Genomic DNA, 23,694 nt, shown 5'->3' with positions numbered 1-23,694 from the left:
TTGCCACCTGCTCTGCACCAGATCATGGCCAGGTGAAGGCAGGGGGTGGGCATTGCCACCTGCTCCGCTCCTGATCCTGGCTGGGTGAAGGGGGGCGGGCATTGACTTCTGTTCTGCACGTGATTCTGTTCAGGTAAACAGAGACAGGTATTGCTGCCTGCTCTGCATCTGATCCTGGCTGGGTGAAGAGGGGTTGGACATTGCCTCCTGCTCCGTGCCTGATCCCAGCTGGTTGAAGGTGGGGTCTGGACATTACCACTTGCTCCGCTCCTGATCCCTGCTGGGTGAAGGGGAGATGGGCATTGCCACCTGGTATGTTCTTGATACCAGCTGGTTGAAGGTAGGGTGTGGGCACTGCCACCTGTTCCACTCCTGATCCCAGCTCGGTGAAGGGGGGCAGGCATTGCCACCTGCTGTGTTCCTGATCGAAGCTGGGTGAGGGTGGGGGTGGGCATTGCCCCCCTCTGCTCCTGATCCCAGCTGGATGAAGACGGGGAGGGGGCATCGCCACCTGCTCCGCTCCTGATGCAAGCTGGGTGAAGGCAGGGGCAGGCATTGCCGCCTGATTCTGGCCTGGGCTTCCTGCCTCATCTGGGCTTCCCTCCACATCAGCGCCCTCTGGAGGTACACCAGGGTAGGAAGTTAGTTGTCTAGAACATGGTTAGCCTTTTATATAGTAGGATTGGAACTCTGTCTTAAGTGAAGAGAGCTGTGCAGGTGAATGGAAAAATGTGTGCTGATGATCCAAAAAGAAGGTTCCTGTAATGTGGCATATACTTAGGGATGATTTTGTGATAATGATTTGAAGGTGTTCTGAATCTGCCACTTTCTGAACTATTGCTAGAAGTAAACAAGATGGATGCCTTAAGAATTCCACATACCAGCAAGCATTGCAGTTCTGTTTAGTTACAAGTGAGTGACCTTTTATAGGCAAAGCAATTGTTCAATAAAACAGTAGTTAGAGCTAAGATGCTTTTAAAATGCATTAACTGTGCATGACCTTAAAAGACCAATAGTGATCATTTTTGAGGACTTCGGAACAACAGCAGGCTTGATAGCAGATGAAAGTTCAAGTAAAGCATATCCTTCTTGTTCATTCTTTCTACACCAGGCCTCTAAGGAAGATGACAGTTGGCATGCTTCTGGCTGCTTTGGCTTTCATTATTGCTGCTGTGGTGCAAGGGCAAATAGACGTAAGTAAAATTTCAGTGGTTTCCTGTTCTGTTTGGATGCAATATCGGCTCGAGTTTTAGCTGCTTTTCTCTAGTTTTCACATAGTTAGGAGGCAGTGGGGTGAGGTCCATTTTTGAGACTTAACAAGTATACATATTTTTTTTAAAAAATGCTAATTTCTGCAACAGATATAGAACATGAAACTAGATGCGAGTGAAACTTCTCTCCCTCCATAGTAAGCTTATTTCTGAGCTGAATTATCTCAGAGTAGTAAGAGGAGCTGAAATAAGGAAAAACAATTTCCATTAGTTGACAAGGGAAGGACAAAGCCTGTAGGTTCTATATACAATCCTCAACATCTCTGGTAAAAAAATCCTTAGGTAGCCAGTATGCATACAGAATGATTGCAATGTTTAGTCAAGACAAAGTGACTAAACTTGTCATTGTAAAGGGATATACAAGCAAGCATTGTGAGAGAAATGGGGAAGACTAGGCAATGTAAGGCATGTAATCAAAATATTTGTGTTTCTATACCTTTAGGTACAAACATAAGTACACTATGCAGGACATAGTGATCTAAAATGCATAGATGTTAAGTTTTGTTCATCTGAGAAACCCCTAACAGCATGTTCTTGTTGGCTTGAATAATACCATAATACAAAACTTTAAAGACAGTCTGTACTTCAAATTAACTGTTACTCCATTTCAGCTTTTATACCGATTTGGCCTTTTCAAATTTGGAAAAGGCTGATATTTCTGATAGCCTAACAAAATAAGAAAGTGGCATTAAAGTTCAACTGAAGATGTCAATCTGTCATTAAGATTACCTTTATCTTCCACTTAATCTGTTTTATTCTTTTCTCTACAATTAGATGGGGGTTTTGATTACTCTTAAAGCAGATAAAAAGGCTCGCAAGATTTATTTATCTGGAGAATTTTTATCCGACTTTTCATGATCAGACCTTCTCCAACTGGCTAATAATAACATAAAAATTCCAATTAAAATAGATTGTACATTAAGCAGTTTGATGCCTCTCAGAGTAGAGACAGGATGACAAGGGAGTGAGGCTGACCGGTTGGATCTCCACTGGCTCTTGATGGCATTTAAGTTTTCCAGTAGATGAGGACTTAAGTGCTGCATGAATCTTATACTGATGTTCTTGAATGTAAACAATTTTAGTGATCTCTTAATATTCCTTAAAGATAAGTTTAGCAGTGGAGTGCTCAGGCTTCAATTTTTCCAGATCTACTGAGTTGCAAGCATATGGTAGGAAGTCATCACAGTCATGTGACAGGAAGTTTAGAAGATAGAATCTCTGGACCTGTTTTCGCTTTTTTCCTGAGTTGTCTCATTTTTTATTTATTTCACATGAGTTTGGTGTGAAGCCCTAGTGCTTCTCTCAGTATGTGTTCAAAGAGATGGAAGAGAAATGGCACCCTTCCTTTTCTACATATGTGCACCAGCAGAAAAGCAGGGAAAAAATGGCAGCTTTATAGGGTCTCTACAACCCATCTGAGGGTTCCACACAAAGGCTGGGGTGATCTGTTGTTTACACTGAAGGGTAGCAGAATGTCATAGGAGCATAGGAAGATATGGGAGGTGGAGTGGTTTGTTTCTCACAGTGGCCGTTGTCACACGGGCATCTCTTCCGTTAAATTTACAGCATACAGCGTCCTACCTGTTATCAGCACAGTAACATTTCTTTGGGTCACCTAACGGCTCTTCGTGCCACCAGCTGTCCACACAGAAGCACTCTGTTCTGTTCTCTCTAACCGCGCAGAAGCAGCTCCTCCCCCACCTTTTTTTAATTATTCTGGCGTTTAATTCCGCTATAACGGAATAACAGCATATAAACATTCCGTTAGAGCAAAACATTACAACCCTTTTGTTTTTCCAACTTTGAAATTATATAAATAGCCCTTTGCCCGCAGAAAACTCTGTCTGACGTGATCCCCATCGCTGAAGACTCGGCCATGGCGATTGAGTCATTTTTACTTCAGCAGAAAGTTTGCATTGTGTTATGTCGTTATGGCGTTATAAGGACATAATAAAATAAAAAAAGGGGAGTCACAGGAAGAAATGGATTCTGGGACTGAAGGGAGGGCATAGGACGTTGCAAGGTGAAATACATCAATGTGCGGCATTCACACTGAGGCACAAAATAGCGCGACTATCATGCACAAAGCAAAAGAGAAAATCGCTACAGTGTTGGAATAAGGTGGGTGTTTGCCGGGAAATAGCGCCATTTTAGCGCTAAATAAAAGCCCGTGTGACGATGGCCAGTCACAGTGAACGACCTGGCTTAGCAGATTCTGCCTAGAGGTTTTCCCCATTGGTTTGTAAGGTCTACAATTCCCTTCCTGTGACTAATTGTACTGATGGCACAGACAACATTGAATTAACTCAAGCATCATGCTACTTCAGAGGAACATTTCCAGCTGCAATAAAATACAAGCGTGCTTATGATTTAAAGAAAAAGAAAGAGCAAACATGGTAAAGATAGTTGTTGTGGGTTTTCCGGGCTGTATTGCCGTGGTCTTGGCATTGTAGTTCCAGGAACTACAATGCCAAGACCACAACAATACAGCCCGGAAAACCCACAACAACCATCGTTCTCCGGCCGTGAAAGCCTTCAACAATACATGGTAAAGGACTTCCTGTTTGGGATCCATGGAGGTCTAACGCAGCTCCACTTGCGGAGCTGACCGGACTGCCGTTTTAACCGGCCGGCGGGGTGAAAATAGCCCGCGGCCGACTGCTCTCAGGCGGGGAGCAGGCAAAGAACGCTCAAGACCCTAGGGTGAGCTAGATCTCGGACGAGGGGGGGCTCTACACAACGGGTCCCCTCCCGATCCTTGAGGTCCCACCTTGCGACGGGTTGGCTATAATCTCTGCGGCAGTTTTGGGGCCAATTCGGCTGGCATAAGACCTACATACCCAAGCTTCGATTGGGGAAAGAAGCTGAGAGGAGAACTTAAAATCGAAACAGCGATTACAACCCGAGAAAAGTGAAGAGAAGGTAAAGATCATTATCTTCTGAGACGGGACAGATTGATAAAAACAGAGAGGAAAAAAAGTAGATTTTTAAACTGCAACAGACTAGTGAAAAGGAGGGGAAGACTCGGCAGGAATTGAATTTAAAAAGAGACTAAGTTTAAAGAAGTTATTAAAGAAATGGGACTATTGTTTTGAATACCTGTGGCTTTGGAGCTGTGAGAAAAAGACACCATCGCGAGATCTGCTGTGGGAAGACGGGAGACAGGAAGTGCGTAATAACAATAGAGTGGCTGGAGAGAAGCGGCCCTTGCTGGAGGGCAGGAAGTAGGGAATCGCCATTTTTGAAAGGGGAAGGGTCGCGGCTTCAGCGGAAGAGGAAGTAGGCCATCTTGGATTACAAAATCATAGAGAAACCATAGAGAAAAGACGCCCGACATTTTGGACTCTTTAAAATTTAATTTCTATAAGAAGACCGGGACATTTAAAATAGAAAAACGTTAAATTTTATGCCACGGAGTTAAGGAAGAGAGCGGATTCGTGGGAGCGAGCTAAAGCAAGCCCCACGATGTCAAAAAAAGAGTGGCAATCGGCAATAGAAAACCTGGATAAAAACCTGGACAAAAATTTTTTAGATATGATTAAAGAACTTAAGGACACGAAATTGGAGCTGATAAAAGAGGTTAAAGAGGTTACACAGACAGTAAAATCGGAGCTGTCAGAAGTGAAAAAAGGTATGGAAACAATACGAAGTGAATTACAAGGAACGCAGCAGAGAGTTAAAACAGTAGAAGACGCAATGGAGAATTTAGCAGACACGCAACAAACAGAGATGAGATTGGTGAAGGGGAGAATGTCAGTTGCAGAAACTAAACATATGGAGAAGCAGCTACGTTTTCGTGGCTTGCCAGAAGTGGAAGGAAAGTCAGCGCAAGAACAGATGACTGAGGTGTTGGCTGAGTACCTGGGGAAGGAGGAGGAGGAAGTTGTGGCTATCCTAGATGTGGCATACCGTGTGAATTCGAGAATAGCAACCCAGAGGAAACTACCAAGAGATGTGATTGTGCAGTTTACAACACGAAATATGAAAGAGAGGATTGTGACAAAACAGTTTCAAGATCCATTGGAGATTGATGGCAAGACGATTATTATAATGAAGGAACTGCCCAGATCAGTGTTACTGGACCGGAAAAAATATAAAGTGCTAATTCAGATTTTGAAGGACATGAAAATCAGGTACAGATGGGAGTTACCGGAAGGAGTGTCCTTTGAGTTTGGAGGGGCCAAAAAACGCATCAGATCTGAGCGAGAGATGGAGCGATTTATTAAGGACAATGAAAAAGACTTACCAACAAGATCATGAGTATGGAGTGTAAAGTATTATCTTGGAATGTAAATGGACTAAACTCACCGAATAAGAGGAAAAATACTTTTCACTGGCTACTAAAACAAAAATGTGACATTGTTTGTTTGCAAGAGACCCATATCAGAAAGCAGGATGTAAAATATTTAAAATCTGGAAAACTGGGCAAAGAATTTGTAGCGGCCTCCAACAAGAAAAAAAGAGGAGTGGTGTTGTACATAAAAGAGGAGCTACAGCCAAAATTTGTTATGAGAGATGTGGAAGCTAGATTTGTAGCAGTGGAATGTATTTGGAATTTAAAGAGAGTGTTGGTAGTCGGACTTTATGCACCTAACGGTGCAAAAGAAAGCTTCTTTGAGGATTTAAGGAAGCATTTAGACGATCTTGCATATGACCAGATAATTCTTGCTGGAGACTTCAATGGAGTGACAGACTTGGAACTAGACAAAAGAAAAGAGGACTATTACCAAAGCTTTTTTTTGAGTTGATTCAACAAGAGACTCTTGAAGATGTATGGAGGAGAGAATATCCTAAAAGCAGACAGTTTACTTTTTATTCTGCAAGGCATTCTACATTATCAAGAATTGATATGATCTGGGCCTCAAAAGACTTAGCATTATGGACTAAGGAGGTAGAAATAATGCCTATGGTAGGCTCAGATCACAACCCAATTATGTGGAAATTTGGAAAAAAGAGAAAAAGGAAAGCATGGAGAATAAATGAGGACTTGTTACAGGAAAGAGAGAATATGGAAATATTGAGAAGAGAGACAAAGTTTTTTATACAATACAACGTGAATAAAGAAGTACCAACCAATAAAGTTTGGGATGCTTACAAGGCGGTTGTAAGGGGCATACTAATGGACTTAAATGGTAGAGCAAGAAAGAAGAAAGAGGAGAAAAGACAAGAGATTGAGGAGAAAATAAAAGCCAAAGAAATACAGCTAAAAAAGAGACCAAGGAAAAAGAAGGTATACCAGGAAATTAAAATACTTCAAGAACAGCTAACAGCAATGAGCAATAAAGAATTGGAGTGGAATCTCAAAAGACTGAATCAAAAAGCGTTTGAGGGTGCTAATAAACCTGGGAAGTACCTGGCATGGCAATTGAAGAAGAAAAGGGAAAAGAAGATAATAAATAAAATTTGCGAAGATAACAAAACGTATTTGGAGCAGGCTACCATTAGTAGAGCCTTTTATAAATTTTACGCTAAGCTGTATAATAAAAAAGAAGTAAACAAAGAATCAATAGCGTCATATTTGGAGAAAACCAAACTTCCAGAAATCTCGGAAGCTTGGAGAAATAAGTTGAATAGTGAAGTAACTGACGAGGAAATAAGTAAGGCAATACAATCTGCAAATCTAGGAAAGGCGCCAGGGAAAGATGGACTTACGGCTAAATTCTATAAGACAATGGCTAATGAACTGGCACCATTCCTAAAAGAGGTGATGAATGGGGTTTTAAGGGATCAAAGGATTCCAGAAACTTGGAGTGAAGCGAATATATCATTGATCCCAAAAGAGGGCCAAGACCTGACTAATGTGAAAAATTATAGACCTATATCGCTACTCAACAATGACTATAAAATTTTTGCGAAGATATTGGCGGAGAGATTGAAGGGGTGGCTCTCGGAAGTCATAGAGGAGGAACAAGCAGGCTTTTTGCCAGACAGACAAATAAGAGACAACTTAAGGACAGTGATCAATGCTATTGAATATTATGACAAGCGTTGTGACAAAGAGGTTGGTTTCTTCTTTGTAGACGCTGAAAAAGCGTTTGACAATTTAAACTGGGACTTTATGTTTGCCACTATGGAAAAGCTACAATTGGGAGAAAGATTCATCAGAGCAATTAAGGAAATTTATAGAGACCAGACTGCAGCAATCGTGGTGAATGATGAATTGACCAAGAAATTGACGATAAGTAAAGGAACAAGACAAGGTTGCCCGTTATCTCCATTGTTGTTCATTTTAGTATTGGAGATTCTGATGATACAAATACGTCAAGATGATGAAATTCGTGGAATAAAAATAAAGGACTATTCATACAAGGTCAGAGCATTTGCGGATGACATAATGTTAATTGTAGAGGACCCATTGGAGAACATGCCAAGAGTGATAGATAAGATCAAGGAGTTTGGAGACTTGGCAGGTTTCTTCATTAACAAAAAGAAGTCAAAGATATTATGCAAAAATATGACTAAGCAGAAACAACAATTGTTAATGGAAACAACGGATTGTGAAGTAACAAGTAAAGTGAAATATTTGGGAGTCGAATTAACTGCAAAGAACATAGATCTATTCAAAAACAATTATGAAAAACTATGGACTCAGATAGAGAGAGACTTGATTAAATGGAATAGATTGAATTTGTCATGGTTGGGCAGGATTGCAGCAGTTAAGATGAATGTGTTACCAAGAGTAATGTTTTTGCTACAGACAATACCAATCATCAGAGACTCCAAACAATTTGAAAAATGGCAGAGGAAAATATCAGATTTTGTTTGGGCAGGCAAGAAGCCTCGAGTGAAAGTGAAAGTTTTACAAGATGCAAAGGAAAGAGGCGGAATGCAACTGCCCAATCTGAGACTTTATCATGATGCAATCTGCCTAGTTTGGTTGAAAGAATGGATGACGTTAAAGAACAAGAAACTATTAGCCCTAGAGGGATATAAAAAAATATTTGGATGGCACGCATATTTATGGCATGACAAAGTAAAGGTCAACTCGATGTTCCTGCATCACTTTGTTCGGAGAAGTCTATACATAATCTGGAAGAAGTACAGAATTTATCTACAAGAAGGAACCCCTTTGTGGGTGGTTCCATATGAGGTGATAGACCCGAGAGCTGTTGATAATGAACAACAATGTTTAACGTATAAAGAAATAACTAAAACTGAAGCATCCAAACTTAGAATAAAGACACAAGAGGAACTATCACCTAACTACGATTGGTTCCAGTATAGACAGATCAGAGACTTATATAATTCGGACTCTGTAAAGGGAGGTATACGAATAGAGAATTCGGAACTAGAGCAGACCCTTCTTAAAGAAGATAAGAAAAGAATATCCAAGGTATACCAAGTACTGTTGAAGTGGTATACCGAGGATGAGATAGTTAAAACACAAATGGTGAAATGGGCTATAAACTTTAATAAAGAAATAACAATGGAGGCATGGGAATACTTGTGGAAAACTACAATGAAGACAACGACATGTATTAATATCAAAGAGAACATTTACAAAATGATCTATCGTTGGTACATGACACCAAAGAAGATTGCGCTAGGGAATTTGAATACTTCTAATAAATGCTGGAAATGTAAGAAGCATGAGGGCTCCCTCTATCATATGTGGTGGTCGTGTGAGGTAGCCAGGCAGTACTGGGGGGAAATAATAAGAGAAATGAGTGAAATTTTACAATTTCAAATTAATAAGAACCCAGAACTCCTGCTACTGAACTTGGGAATGGAGGGAATTCCAGCCCAACACAGGACGTTGATATTTTATATGACAGCAGCAGCTAGACTTTTGTATGCGCAAAAATGGAAAGTACAAGAAGTGCCAACTATTGAAGATTGGACTTACAAATTGCTGTATATGGCTGAAATGGACAAGATGACAAGAAAACTGAGAGATCTGGACTCAGGGCAGTTCAACACAGACTGGGAGAAGCTGAAACAATACCTGGAGAAGAAATGGGAGGTGGGAGGAAAACTGGCAGTTTGAGAACTACTGAAGTATTGAAGTAGAGGGGGGAGACTTTACCGGGGGGAGAAGAGATAAATGTGAATTAATAAGCAGTCAGATTAATAGATTGACATATATATAGATATATATAGGTTAACAAACAGAACAGAGAAAATAATTAATTATAAGGACTAAATATAAGGAGCGATTAACTAACAATATTTTCTTTTTTTCTGATAAGTTTTGTACCAAACTGAATGTCTGAAGATATAGATGGGTCAAATTGATTGACTACGTGAGGAGAGATATATAGAACTATTATAAAAAGATAGAATGAGTAATATATATAGAGAATAAGTCAAATTGTTTGATATAAACGAATGTATGATCTATATGGTTTATGATATATAGAAATATCTGAAATTGAAAAATTGGGATAAATTGTTTATCTAAGATGGAAACAAAGACTTACAGTTTGGGCATATAATGTTAAAAATAGTTAAGGATGTACTGCTTAGAATAATGGAGAATATATATTTGTTTTAGATAGAGGAAGCTAATAAAAGTAAGGGAAAGGGGACAAAGGGTTGGAAAGCTGTTGGAAGTCAACAAAAAGGGGGGGGGGAAGGAAGGGGGTTAGAGATGAAAAAATTGGGGAAAATTGAATGTAAATGTGGAAATAATGGATTCTAACCCAATAAAAATTTTTCAAAAAAAAAAAAAACAATACATGGTAAAGATATGTGTAGCAGATGTATAAAATAAAGGATGAATAGCAGAAATTCTTTTGCTCAGGACAGTGGTAAGGTGGCAGTGGATATAGGCACCGGCATTTCTATGACAACTCTTCAGAACGTAGACAGGTTACTATTTTTTCTTATGCCTGGAGAATGTTAATAGATCATATTTGACATTGACATGGCACCTCTTTATTTCTCTCCACTACAGCAAACTCTCCCAAACTTTCCTGAACCAGGCCAGTCCCAAATCAAAGTAATAAATTTGGGAAATAGCAATGCAACAATTGATTTTAACACTGAAACATCTGTTGGTGTGGAATCTTTGAAATCAGTAAGTTATTATTATTTTAAATTTGCACTGTAACTCCAAAACTATGCATTTTTTTTAGCAAGGTATGCTTTTTTCCTGATAATTGGATGTTAGTAGGCCTACATTTCTATCAATTTTATGTAGATATAGAGCCAGCCTGCTCTTCCACCACTGTGAGGCAGATTTTCCCTCCAAAACTAATGAGGTTGTTTGCAGGGGCTGGTAAGCCTTTGTTAGAGTGTATTTGGGTGTAACTTAGAATTCCTTTTGTCCAACACTTCCAGAACATTTTTTACCCAGCCCAAGATTAAATAAAGGAAAAGCAGAGGCCCATGTCTCCTTTAAAATGAAATGGCAGTAGAGGCTAACTAAAGTTCAAAAAGTTAACAGAAGATTTATTCAACAGGCAAGGTTGGTATGTAGATAGGCAGGGAAAGGGAAGTTGAGGTAAATTTTGTTTGTTGAGCAGAATACTTCACAAATATGAGGTACAATAGTTTCAAATATTTACAGATCTTAGATGTGAGAGGTTGGTAGTTTCAGACTTAAAGCAAAGTTCCTTCATTGATTTCACTTCACAGCTTAGGTGTACGGACTTCAACACAGCACCTTTTACTCCAGACCTAAGGTCCTCCACAGAGGTAAAACCTCTTTCTAGACACTGGGCAGGAATTATTTTTCTACTAAAGACATAACTCATAACAGCCGGTGGCTGTTCCACTGCCAAACACATGCTCCCAGTTCTATCTTGTCTGAGTAAAATTAGTGCTGGCTTTCTCACTTTAGTTCATCAGCTAAAAGCTTTTAAACAATCTTAAGCTGTCCCAGTTAGGGCAAAAATTTTCCTCCTTTTCCTCACACAGAATTCTCAGTCTGACCCTCCCAGGTCAGATTCCAAGCTTTGACTCTCTCTTGACAATCCTGTCAGCTCCAGTTTTTTGCCTTCTCACTGGCCAATCACAGAGAGGGAGGAGCAGCATGCCAATTATCCTCCTTTCAGGCAGTTGTTTCAACCCTTAAACTTTAGGTCTCTGAATGCAGTATTTGGTAACCCTTGCATTTAATGCTCATTCTGTCACAGCAGAGGTTAAAGTTTACTGGTCTTTGACAACACCACAATTTTATTCATGGGTTTTAATATGTATTCATGAAGTACTGTGTACTGTTTTCTTTGTGGATTACAGTAAAAAAAGAATTAAATGGAAATACATTGAGCTTATTTCAGCATATACTCTACTTCTATGCAAGGTAGAGCACTCTTCTTAGTAACTATCTTAAAACAATTATCCATTTACTTTCTTTGTAATTTAGACACTTCAAGACTGATGCCATGTTTTAAATCTCATTTCTTTTCCGATTTTCCCTAATTTGACTCACTTTGTAGATCCTTAACCCATACATGTTGTTTAAAGTTGTTCCAAACTGTTAAACTTTAACAATGAAAATTGTACAGAGTAGCCTAAACAAAGCTTGTCTTGTGTTTGATGCTTCTATTTTAAAAACATCCCAAAATAGCATTTTGACTCCCGTCCCCATACAGTTGGAACCCGCTATCACTCCAGGTTTTTTTCAGATGGATTACAGCATAAGTAGTTTTCCTTCTTTTGTATGTGTTAAGAAAGCAAAATGGGAATTGGTTCAGTGCCATCGGAGTAATTCTTGGGAAACAAAACATTTATTGCAGGCAATTGAAATTTTTAAGATAGATAGTAGACAAATAGATATGAACCAAACAGTCAGATTATGCAAATGTCAACAATTCTGGAGAATCAAAGGCAAGAATAGAATGACTGTGCCAACCTCCAAGTGACATAATTTATTTAATTAGCAGAAGTACTGTCTAGATAAAACTATAGTTGCATGAAAGGAATGCTAAAAGTTTAATTGCACATTTGTTTTATTTACAGACAGACTACAAATCTTTTGACACTGCACACTTACACAACATCAGTATAACATATGGAAGTAAAACTATAAACAAATCATTTGAATTTGTTGGAAAAGAACGTCACACCCTCGAAATAACAAATGTAGCTGAGATCCGGGTTGAACTGGTAAATAATTTTAATGGCTTGTAAGAAGCCAGGCTCCAGTGTCACTGTTCTGTTTTGATATGCTCTGCTCTCTGTGATTATTTTTTAATATAAAACATATGTATATATAAATGGTACATTATGACTATTGGTTCCATACAGGAGTTATTACAGCTGACGCTATGTACATGTGATAATTTTTAACTGTTTCATGAAGGAGCTAATGCATTACTTTATCTTTGGGTGTGCATGTACATGAAAAACAGGTTTGACTAGACATCACAGGGGCACGGTAAACATGAATGTGTGAACGCACAGATAATTATGGCTTAGAGGTGAACTGGCCATTTAACTTACAGGGAAATTTCCTATTGGATTGCTGCCTTAGTGTGCTACTGGCAGTAAGGAGCAAGAAGAGCAGGGCTTTTTTTCACCTGGAATGTGGTGGAATGGAGTTCCAGAACCTCTTGAAAATGGTCACATGGCTGGTGGCCCCACCCCCTGATCTCCAGACAGAGGGGAGTTTAGATTGCCCTCCATGCCGCTGAGTGGCGCAGAGGGCAATCTAAACTCCTCTCTGTCTGCAGATCAGGGGTCGGGGCCACCAACCATGTGACCATTTTCTCCGAGGGCAACCCACTGAGTTCCACCACCTCTTTTCCCAGAAAAAAAGCCCTAGAGAAGAATAAAGCCCCAGCAACTCTGCTGGCACTGTGGGAGCTACTTGACAGAGCTATTTCAGCAGCACTCATAGTGGCAGCTCACCAATTGCCTCCTCCCGCATTGCCCCCAGTTCGCAGCAGCCTGAGTGATCCTTGCAGCGCCGGTTTGCGGTGCTGCAGGAACTGCTCAGCTTGGCTTGCTCTGGGACATATTGACTTCCTAGTTCACCTAAAATTGCTTAAATCACATTGCCTTCAAGTCTACGGAACACAGAGTGAAATTGAAACAGGATGAATCTCCTGATTGCTTAACTGTTCTTTAACCATGGTTAAAGCAAACAAAGAATACCTGGTTTCTAATATTGATCACTAAGCATATTGTTAACCTTTATTGTGGTTAACACTGGTACCGGACAGCAGTGTTGTGGCACCTTAAACACGAACCTTTTTTTACATTCCAGGCTAAGCTTTTGTGAACGTGTGTCTACTTCATCAGATGCATGTAGGGGATGTTATGTATGTGTGGTTAGGTAAAAACTTAAACTGCTGCAATACTCTTATTCTTTCTTCAGCATACGGACATGGCATATTCCCCTGGAACTGGTATCATTGTAACACTTAATTGTGGTTAAGGCACAAGTATGTGTGAGTGGGTGAGAGTTCTCTCTCCCTCTCAGTGCGTGCCAAAAGCATTCCCATAGCCCACTTACATCTACATAAATATTAATTACCTACCAGGAACACTGTGGGTGCACCGTTCTTTGGGCCATGATTAGAACACTATGTATATGCTTTCACTGAACACATGAAGCTGCCTTTTACCTGTTAAGATCAGCATGTCTACTCTAGCTGGCAGAAGCTCTCCAGGGGTTTTCACATCACCTACTACCTGTTCCTTCTAATTGGAGATGCCCGGGATTGAACCTGAGGCCTCCTGCTTGCAAAGCAGATGCTCTGCCATTAAGCTACAGCCGCTCTGTGTATTCTTTCTCCATGTTAAGAATCTATGAATTTCAAAGAAGGCGTTTTCACTAAATCTACATTAACCAGTCTTTGCTGCTATTCATTAAATCATGAGATAGGCATGTTAATAAAAATGAAAGATTTCACTGCCATGCAAGAGTTCACCTCTCATCTCTGATACGAATGATTCTAGACTCTGACATGTGCTGCATTTAATTGTGCTGTCTTTTCCCACCAGCTTGTGGATGGTCTCACAGTAAAACCAGAGCAAGGAAACAATGAAATCAGGTAATATGAGTTGTATTTTATATATATTTGAAATATTTTCACCATAAAAAGTCAAAATCTAGGCTTCTGTTCCATGGGAAACTGAGGCTGAAGTTATGGTATAAATTATTATTATTATTACTATTATTATTTATTATATTTATATCCCTCCCTCCCTGCAAGAGGGCTCAGGGTGGGTTACAACAGAAGATAAAATATACAAAGATAAAATCACAATCAATTAACACAGCTTTCTAATAAAACACCTGCTCACTGTATAAAAACTATATAGCATCTGACGGAGGTGGAGGTGCAGCTTAACCATGCATGGTCGCTCATATATGGGGGGTAGATGGTCAATACCCCCTACAGACACAGAGGAGACTGGGAGAGAAGCTCATTTGGTGGAAACCCTGATGGCCTAAACCATATGCCTGGTGGAACATCTCCATCTTACAGGCCCGCTTGAAGGAGACAAGATCTTGGTGGGCCTGCGTGTCCTCAGACAGAGAGTCCCACCAGGTCGGGGCCAAGACAGAAAAGGCCCTGGCCCTGTTTGAGGCCAATCGAGCCTCCCTGGGGCCAGGGACCACCAGTAGGTGCTTGATCTTAGCACCCTCTGAGGAGTATATGGGAAGAGACGGTCCCTCAGGTATGCTGGTCCTAGTCCGTTTAGGGCTTTATAGGTTAATACCAAAATCTTGAACCTGATCCAGAACTCCACGAGAAGCCAGTGTAGCTGCTGCAGAAGTAGGATGCTGTTGAAAACTAGATCTCCCGTACCAGCTGCCTCCGTGCAGCACTGCTTACCTGGCTTGCATGAGGAGGATGTGTGGGGAGGCTAGCTGGAGCATGCAACAAAACAGCGCGTGCACACTCTGTTGCCTTTCCAATGATGTCGCTTCCAGTTTAAACCAGAAACAACAGAGTTTCAGTGGGGCCAATTCTTTAGCAGAAACATTATATTCTTTAAGAACCAGTCCCACAAAGACTCCATTGCTTCTGGTTTAAACTGGAAATGAAATTATCAGGGAGGCCATAGAGACCATAAGCAAGACAGAAGAAAAGATGTCCCCCCCTGCCAGGCACCCTCATCCCTTCCCCAGGTAAGGGGACCTGGCAACTTGAAAACAGTCCTGTGTCGCTGTTTCTTCCCCCATAACATCTGGGAATTCCCATTGTACTGCAGGTTTCCCTGCCCTTCCGCTTGTCTTGTGGGAATAGGGAAGCTTAGCACAACTCTGTTAACATCCTACTGGGTGATTTAATAGGAAAGTGGGAGTGTTCCTGACCTCAACAGGGAGGCTGCCTTTTCTTAGGCTAAAAGCATTTTCACCCAATAAGACTCATGTTTAAAGACTGACTAATTAGACAAAAGTATCCAAGCAGGTACTGAAACTCGATGCACATGCACATGCACTTTACACCAAGCACCGGAGTAGGCCATGTTCTGGTCCACTTCAGCCATATGGACTAGTCCAACAGGAAGGAAAACACTCCACTAAAGCATTTCCAGGTGTCACTCATGAAGGGAGGGGAGTTTTGAAGGCCTGTACAGTTCATGATCAACACTAAATAAAATTCACTCTTGATTAACCAATAGGCAAGTTATGATCAGGCCTTAAAAATACTGAGCTGGTCTAATTCATCAGACCTTAACATTCAGCTATTAAAGTCCAGTTCTAGCAGCATCAATGCTTAATCTTAAAGTCTTTCTGCTAAGCATCTGGGGACTTGCAGGAAACTCACCGCAACCTCACCTGGGTGCTGACTGCAGGTACTCCAGCAACCAGGAAGGCAGGTCATATTCACTTTATTTGTGAGATCAAAAGCTCCCCTTTTCGCAAAGGTCAGGCTTTCCACTCTTGGTTTTGTTTCTGGGGCGTAACTACACACAAGAGTGACAAGACATGAATTCCAGACTCAGCTTAGTAAAAGACAATTTTATTAATTAAGGAGCGTATCCAAAAGCATGAAGCATTCTTATTCATGTAACAGGCATAAAACAAGAAATCCTTACTGTTGCTAAATATTGAAACTGCCTATATAATATTTAAGAGCAAGCTACTTAAGCATCTCTAAGTGGTTTCCATTGTTGCATAACTCACCCATCCGTCAAAAAGCAAGCCCTCTCTCATATTTGGTTGATTCAGCATAAGGGGCAAGCTGAGGTGATAAAATAGCATGTGGTTTCCAGCTTCTCTCTTGTATACTTGCATCATGATGAAGAACTAAGCGAGGGAACTGAATGAGTTGAGAAGCTATCTTTTCATGCCTCAGTCAATCACCTGGCAACTTAGGAACCAATCAGAGCTAAGCCATTAATTGGCATTACAGCTGTGTGAAAAGCTAGGGAGTCGAGCACAGCGTTCTCTGAGAGCAGTCTCTCCAAGGTGGAATCTAGTCTCGAGAACTTTGAGATTGTTCCGCAGGTGTTTCCAATCAGCTCTGGCAAACACCTTCCTGTGCTAGGCCCCAAACCTTACAACCTGAATCTAAGTTCAGCCATTTTCTCTAAAGATCTAGTCTCATGTTAGCAGCAACTTCCATACATAGGGATCCCCAGCCATTGGTGAAACAATGATACAGCAGGATTTAGAACACATAAAAGAGTTGACAAACTGAAGTTGTCTAGCGGCAGAGAGTTGATCCAGGAAACTATGCATGTGGAAATTGTAGTCAGAAGAACTGTTCAATACCCGTATGGCTTAATAAAACTAGTACAAAGTGGGTAACTTAAAATTATTTTTTAAAGATTTATAAACAACATGAATTCAACCATAAATATCACTATGGACGGTACTGAATTTGGAGAAGTGAATTATTTCTCTACCACCAATTACTCGGCTTTCCAAAGAGGAGAGTAAGTAGTTCAGCTATTTCATTTTGTCTTGGTGCTTCTGTCCACTGATGTTTCTTCTGCTTTGTTTTGGAAGGAGTGGGTGCTTTTACTGTAGTGGCTTAATATGAATGCAGGAGAGGGAATAGTGGTACTTGTAGTGGTATCTCCTAATTTCCTAATGCACATTTTAGTTTACTATATGATAACAGAGTTATATCTGTAGTATGTGGGTCTGAAAGTTATGGCAGTGGTAAGAGCATATATTATTGTAGATCAGTTGTGAATATAATTTGAATTTGCTCTCAGTCTAATCTGGGATGTTTCATATTACTCTTTTGTACATCTTAATGATGAACAATGCTAGATCTATTATTTACTAGTGGAAGGAACTATTAACCTGGCATGTGTAACTGAAACATGTTTGGATGAGTTGATTTATTCTGTCACTTAACTCCAGCTGCATATTGGTCCTTTATCTATCTAATTACATAGAAGGGAAGTAGCTATTACTCTCCAAGAGGTTTTCTCCTGCAGATACCTGATACAACGAGTGGCTGACCCTTTATTAAAGAGGTTCCTAAACATTTTGAGCCTGTGGGCGTATATGGAATTTTGAAAGGGGGTGGTGAGTAGAGATGGGCATGAACCAAAATGCGAACCAAAGTTTGTGATGAACCAGGCTGGTTTGTGGTTCGTGAACCACTGGTACGTCAGAACCCATTTCTGATGAACTGCCACGAACTTTAGGCTTGTTTGTTTGGTTCGTTTTTTGGTTCGTCACTGCAGACAGCCTGGCACCGATCAATCAGTTGCCTAGGCAACAGGGGATGGACTTCCTGCAGACCGTCTGCTGGCCCGGAAGTGGCTTTCTGCTGACCCAGAAGTGACAATTTGCTACCCTGGATGTGACATTTTCATGAAACAAACGAACTAGTTTGTGAACTGGGGCAGGTTCATGAAAGTTCATGGTTTGTGAAATGCGACAAACCACGAACTGCACGGTTCATTTTTTTTTCTGGTTCGTGCTCATCTCTAGTGGTGAGTACCACCTCAAAATTACTTCCCCAGGAAGTAGAACCAAACAGAATACCTCCTTCATACCAGCTGAGAAGGAGAAAGAGTAAACGGGGAATAGAGCCACACACTGATTAAAGCAAACCTAGGTGCTTACCAGTCCTCCTGATACTCCAGTGACAAATCCTCTGAATGAGGGCAGCAAATAGCATGCTCTGCCTTATAAAGGCCTCACCCACTTTCCAAAAAGTTCTGTAGATGCCAAGGGTGGGTGCCACATTGGGGAACCCTGCTTTGTTGTTTATTTCTTGTGTTGAGTTCTGTGAGAGGTATGAAGGAATGGAACCATTTCCATCATTTTGTATTTGGTATTTATCTTTAATATTTCAAATAGTTGTTTTTGGGGAGTAAAGATGATTTTAAGCATCTGGGTCTCTGATGGTGTTAAGCATCTAATGTTCATCCCACTCTTATCTGGTAATTGTGAGTTGGTTGGTTCCTATAAGTAACTTAAGTTTTATAAAGATGGCACCCTTGGATGGAGGCAGTTGAGAAGAGAAAAATATATGCTTACATTTTGGCCACCATAAAGAAGAGGAGTCAGAGGAGAACTATAGAAGATGTTTTGGCATGGCATTTCCCCCCTTTCATGGTGTAGGTTAATATCTGTGGTTGTAGCAGTAGGTTAGTGTTCTTGCTTCACTCATCAGTGAATGCATTGGCTGAGCCAATGGAGATGATCTCAGGGTTGGGTCAGTCACAGCTTCTAGGAACTCTCTCAGCCCCATCCACCTCACAGGGTGTTTTGTTGTAGGGATAATAATAACATACTTTGTAAACTGCTTTGAGCGGGCATTGTTGTCCTGAAGGGTGGTATATAAATTGGTGGTGGTGGTTGTTGTTATTGGTGGAAGCCCCTAGTCTAATAAGCCCTGGGAGCTTTCAAGAACTATGCTGAGTTCCCCTTGTTCAGCTATGCTTAGGAATCCATAGCATTAATACAGACGTGTGTGGCTGGAGGACCAGAATTAAATCAGAGCAGAGACTCAGGAAGCAGTCCAGTTGACCTCAGATATGTAGACAATATTTGTTTGTGGATAATGTCTAAAATGTGAACAGGAAAGAGTAATGCTTTCAGTAAAGTAAGAGTTACAGGAATTAAAAACAATGCAGGCTTCATTTGTGTGAATTTAAACTAATTATGTAGATTCACTTTATTTTTTTTATTTCTTTCAGAAAACATATTAGAGTTATCACTGACAATATGAGTTGTGAAGCAACGTCTTTGGTATTTGGGTATGGTAGTGCGTATACCATCATAGTAAATGGGGTAAGTTGTAAAAAAGAAAAAGAAAAAAAGGAAGATGAAGAATTGTGTTGCCAATCTTTTTAAACAGAAGCAACTCCTGAAGTGGGTGAAGTGTTTTTTGTCCTAAAAGTTGTTGCTGGCTATTTCGTGGTCAAGCTCATGGCCATTTCAGCTCTTAAAAATGGTGCAAGGGAATTGTACATGGATTATAATTGACCTTTTAGCTTTCTCAGTCTTTTTCTTAACACTTGCAGCACTGCTATACAAGCATGCCAGGGTAGCATAATGTGAAAGGGCTGAAGCAAAGGATATTTGGCTTAGAGGCAGACTGGCCTTAGGACTGAAATGCCCATGTATTTGTATATGGAAGTAGGAGTTAATATAACTAGAATATGTGCTAGATTTAAAACGTGACTCACCTTTTAAACATGTAAATGCTTTTGAGTTTCAAGCTAAAATACATTTGGATGATTTGTTAACATTAATTAGGAGTTTAAACATTTTCATTTCTGAGAGCTGCTTGTGTAAATTTTGATGCTGTCAATCCAATCCCATGCCCACACTCTGTTTGTGGACCTCCCTTAACTTCAGTAAAGGGGCATCTACCTGTGTACATGCAGAACTGTTTGATTCTTTGAAGTTAGTGATGAGGAATGCTTGGTGGCATAGAAGCTCTGCTTATGTGCGCTGGAGCCTCTGTGTCCATCTGAGATCATTGAATAGGGTACATTTTGGGTCATTTTGTTGCTGTTTTACCTATAGAGGGCTTAAAATGTTGCGTTTGCTGGAGCTTGGTAGACATCTCCATGGCTTATGAGTGTGACACTCAAAAAACCTATTATGTTGCCCTTTTAAGCATACAAAACATTTTAGCACACATACATTAATATGGAATTTGGTTTTGATTTCAGTGTAATGGCACACATTTGAGTATCGAATATGTTGAAGATATTCAAGCCAACACTGTCAGTATGGCTTGGCAAATCCCTCAGTACTTCATTATTACTTGTGCTGAAGTTGTCTTCTCAGTCACTGGACTATCATTTTCATATGCACAGGTAGGTGGCTTTACTTCAGAGGTTACAGTGGTGTTATTGAGACTACTGTTATCAATGTTTTCATAGAAAGATGGCCAATAAGGCTTGGACTTGGGCTTTCTAGCATTTGTACTAGATTATTCCTAAACCATGTGGATTTTCATGATGATTGTTGTCTTGCAATTCAGTACAAAATTCTAGAAAGATATCTAGAAAAAGGGCACGAGAGTCTGCAGATGTCATGGTTTCTTATTTCAGAATTGTATTCTGTTCAAGAATATGTCTTAATTGTCCATAGATTCTGAGCTATAGTTAAGAACTTCCTTACCATTAGAAACCCAGTTATGGAAATACAGAATCCATGTGCAAAGCAATTCAATTTAAATGTATTGTTTCCACAGGCACCTGTCAATATGAAGTCTGTGTTGCAAGCTGGCTGGCTGTTGACCGTGGCTGTTGGCAATATAATTGTTCTTATTATAGCTGGAGCTACAAAAATTAGCGAACAGGTAATTTTAAGCTGTAAAGAGGCCATTGTGACTGGTAAGAAACAAACTGTGATGTTCTTAATGTTTTTGGAAAGTCCTTCCCTCTTTCCTTGTTTTTTTTCATAAACTGAATTGGATTGGATTAGAATAAAATGGAGGTGAGTGTGGTCACATGGCAAACTCGAATTGAGCTGAGGTTTCCCCAAATCACACATGAGTTTAGGGCATCTGCAATAAGACCCTTGAAGACCAACAAAATTTGCCAGAGTATGTTTTTGTGAACCAAAGCTCATGGCCAGTTCAGCTCTTGAAAACGAAGCCCAGGGAAGCCCAGGCGAGGCAGCCTTTCCCTCCAGAGAGTGTGCCACACTGGGAATCCCAGTCTGGGATCAAGAGTGGAGCAGGTGGCAAGGCCCGCCCCTCTTCACCCTGCCAGAATCAGGTGTGGAGGAGGTGGCAATGGTGGCCCCTGCCTTCACCCAGCCAGGATCAGGCACAGAGCAAGAGGCAATGCCTGCTCCCCCCTTCACCTGGCCACAATCTGGTGCAGAGCAGGTGGCAAGGCCTACCCCCACCTTCATCGGCTGGGATTATGGGTGGAGCATGAGGCAATGCCTACCCCCTCTTCACCCGGCAAGGATCAGGCACGGAGCAGGAGTTAATACCCTCCCCCCTTCACCCTACTGGGATCAGGTGCATAGCAGGTGGCAATGGCCACCTGACATCTTCACCCAGCAGGGATCAGGAGCAGAGGAAGTGGCAATGACCGCCCCCCTCCTTTACTCAGCTAGGAGCAGGAGGCAATGCCTGCCCCTCCCTTTACCCAGTCAGGATCAGTCATGGAGGAGAACGAAATGCCCGCCTGCCCGCCCTCCCCTTTCTAAAGCCCGTTGTATTTTTTTCCTCCAACGGGCTTTGTTGCTAGTTATTAATAATAATGATAATGATGATAATGTTTTATTACATCTTCTGACAAAGCTGCTAGCAAAATGTGTTAGGATCTATAATGATCAATAAATAATTCTTCCATTGCGCCTTGCTTCTTTTTCCTCTTCCTGGACCTCATTGATGTGGCCCTCCTTTTCTTGACTGTCTGATATTCCTACCATAGGCCACAAAATGTACATAAAGTAAATCATATTAAACGTCCGGGACCCAGAAGGGGGAGGAAAGTTTAATTAGAATTTGAAATGTGTATTCTGTATGATTAACCACCCCATCATCATTTTATTGAGCTATTTTTTTTCTATTATGGCAGTATGAAGGGAAAACATTGAAGTGTAGTGTTGAATGTAGTTTATCCTTCCCTTTATGTCCCCTTTTCCCCGCCCCTTCCCTTTTTCTTCATCCTTTCCCTTCCCTTGTGATAGTCTTGTGTAGTGTTATTGTAGTGTTGTGTAGTATACTGAAAAATAAAAATTTTATAAAAAAAAAAGTAAATCATATTAAATATAGATTTATATAATAAATCATACTATATACTGTACATTTGCCTGGATATATGTTACCATAATACTTAGCATGGCATAACTACCTCTGCAAATACATTCAAAGATTTTATGCCTAATTTGGGGGGTTCACAGAACCAAAACCAAATATTACATTAAATTTAAATAACATTTTAAAAACATTAAGAATGTTCCTAATGTTAGGAATTAATTATGCAATCTTGAGGTTCCATCAAATTAGGATAGGGTTTGGAATGTACAATGTTAATTTATATAAATGCTATTCATATTCATTTAAATGGGCAAAAATTTATGTGTTTGCTAAATTTTTATTGCCTAGTACAAGGCCAAATTTGACCTCACCTGTATCTTAAAGCTGGTTTTACCATGCATCAAATTTTGCACATATCCTACTCTATAAAATGCTAAGCATATTCAAGACAACTCACTTCCTACCCTGGTGCACCTCCAGAGGGCACTGTTGTGGAGGGAAGCCCAGATGAGGCAGCCAGACCTCCAGAGAGTGTGCTGCGGCAGGAAGCTAGGCCGAAATCAGGCACAGAGCAGGTAGCAATGCCTGCCTCCTGCCTTCACCCAGCTGGGATCCAGAGCAGAGCAGGTAACAATGCCCACCCCGCACCTTCACCCAGCTGGGATCAGGAGCAGAGCAGGTGGCAATGCTCGCCTTCCGCCTTCATCCAGATGGGATTAGAAGTGAAGCAGTTGGCAATACCTGCTCCCTGTCTTCATCCATCTGGGATCAGGAGCAAAGAGGGGGTAATACCCGCTTCCCCCTTGACCCGGCCAAGATTAGGAGCAGATCAGGTGGCAATGCCTACCCACCCTTTACTCAGCTGGGATTAGGTGAGGAGCAGGGGGCAATGCCCAACCTCCGCCTTCACCCAGCTGGGATCAGGAGCGGAGCAGTTGGAAATGCCCATTCCCTCCTCACTCAGCTTGGATCTGGAACAAAGCAGGTGGCAATGCCTGCTCCCCCCTTCACCCGGCAGAGATCAGGAGTGGTACAGATCAAAATGCCCGCCCCCTGCCTTCACCCAGATGGGATAAGGAGCAAAGAAGGTGGCAATGCCTGCCCCCACCATCCAGCTGGGATCAGGAGTGGAGCAGGTGGCAATGCCTGCCTGCCCTTCACCCAGCTGGGATCAGGAGGGGAGAAGGTGCCAATGCCCACTCCTCGCATTCACCTAGCGGGATCAGGAGTGGAGCAGGTGGCAATACCCCCCCTCCACTTCACCCGGCTGGAATCAGGTGCAGAGTAGGAGGCAATGTCCATCCCTTCTTCACCCAGCTGAGATCAGGAACAGAGCATATGACAATGCCTACCTCCGCTTCACCCAGTTG

General features: G+C 41.2%; 1 protein-coding gene across 1 annotated transcript in view; it reads left to right on the top strand.

The window, feature by feature from the left end:
* Positions 1–23,694, top strand: part of SLC15A1 (solute carrier family 15 member 1) — a 63,511-nt gene that overhangs the window by 36,693 nt on the left and 3,124 nt on the right. The window contains exons 15-22 of the mRNA XM_054973589.1: positions 1,112–1,193; positions 10,168–10,290; positions 12,177–12,323; positions 14,166–14,215; positions 16,950–17,057; positions 19,287–19,380; positions 20,271–20,417; positions 20,798–20,905. Coding sequence (XP_054829564.1) covers positions 1,112–1,193; positions 10,168–10,290; positions 12,177–12,323; positions 14,166–14,215; positions 16,950–17,057; positions 19,287–19,380; positions 20,271–20,417; positions 20,798–20,905 — 859 coding nt within the window. The remainder of the gene's footprint in view (positions 1–1,111; positions 1,194–10,167; positions 10,291–12,176; positions 12,324–14,165; positions 14,216–16,949; positions 17,058–19,286; positions 19,381–20,270; positions 20,418–20,797; positions 20,906–23,694) is intronic.

The sequence above is a fragment of the Eublepharis macularius genome, chromosome 3, assembly GCF_028583425.1.
Source record: "Eublepharis macularius isolate TG4126 chromosome 3, MPM_Emac_v1.0, whole genome shotgun sequence".
Classification (NCBI taxonomy): Eukaryota; Metazoa; Chordata; class Lepidosauria; order Squamata; family Eublepharidae; genus Eublepharis; species Eublepharis macularius.
This window is presented reverse-complemented; position numbering and strand designations above follow the sequence as displayed.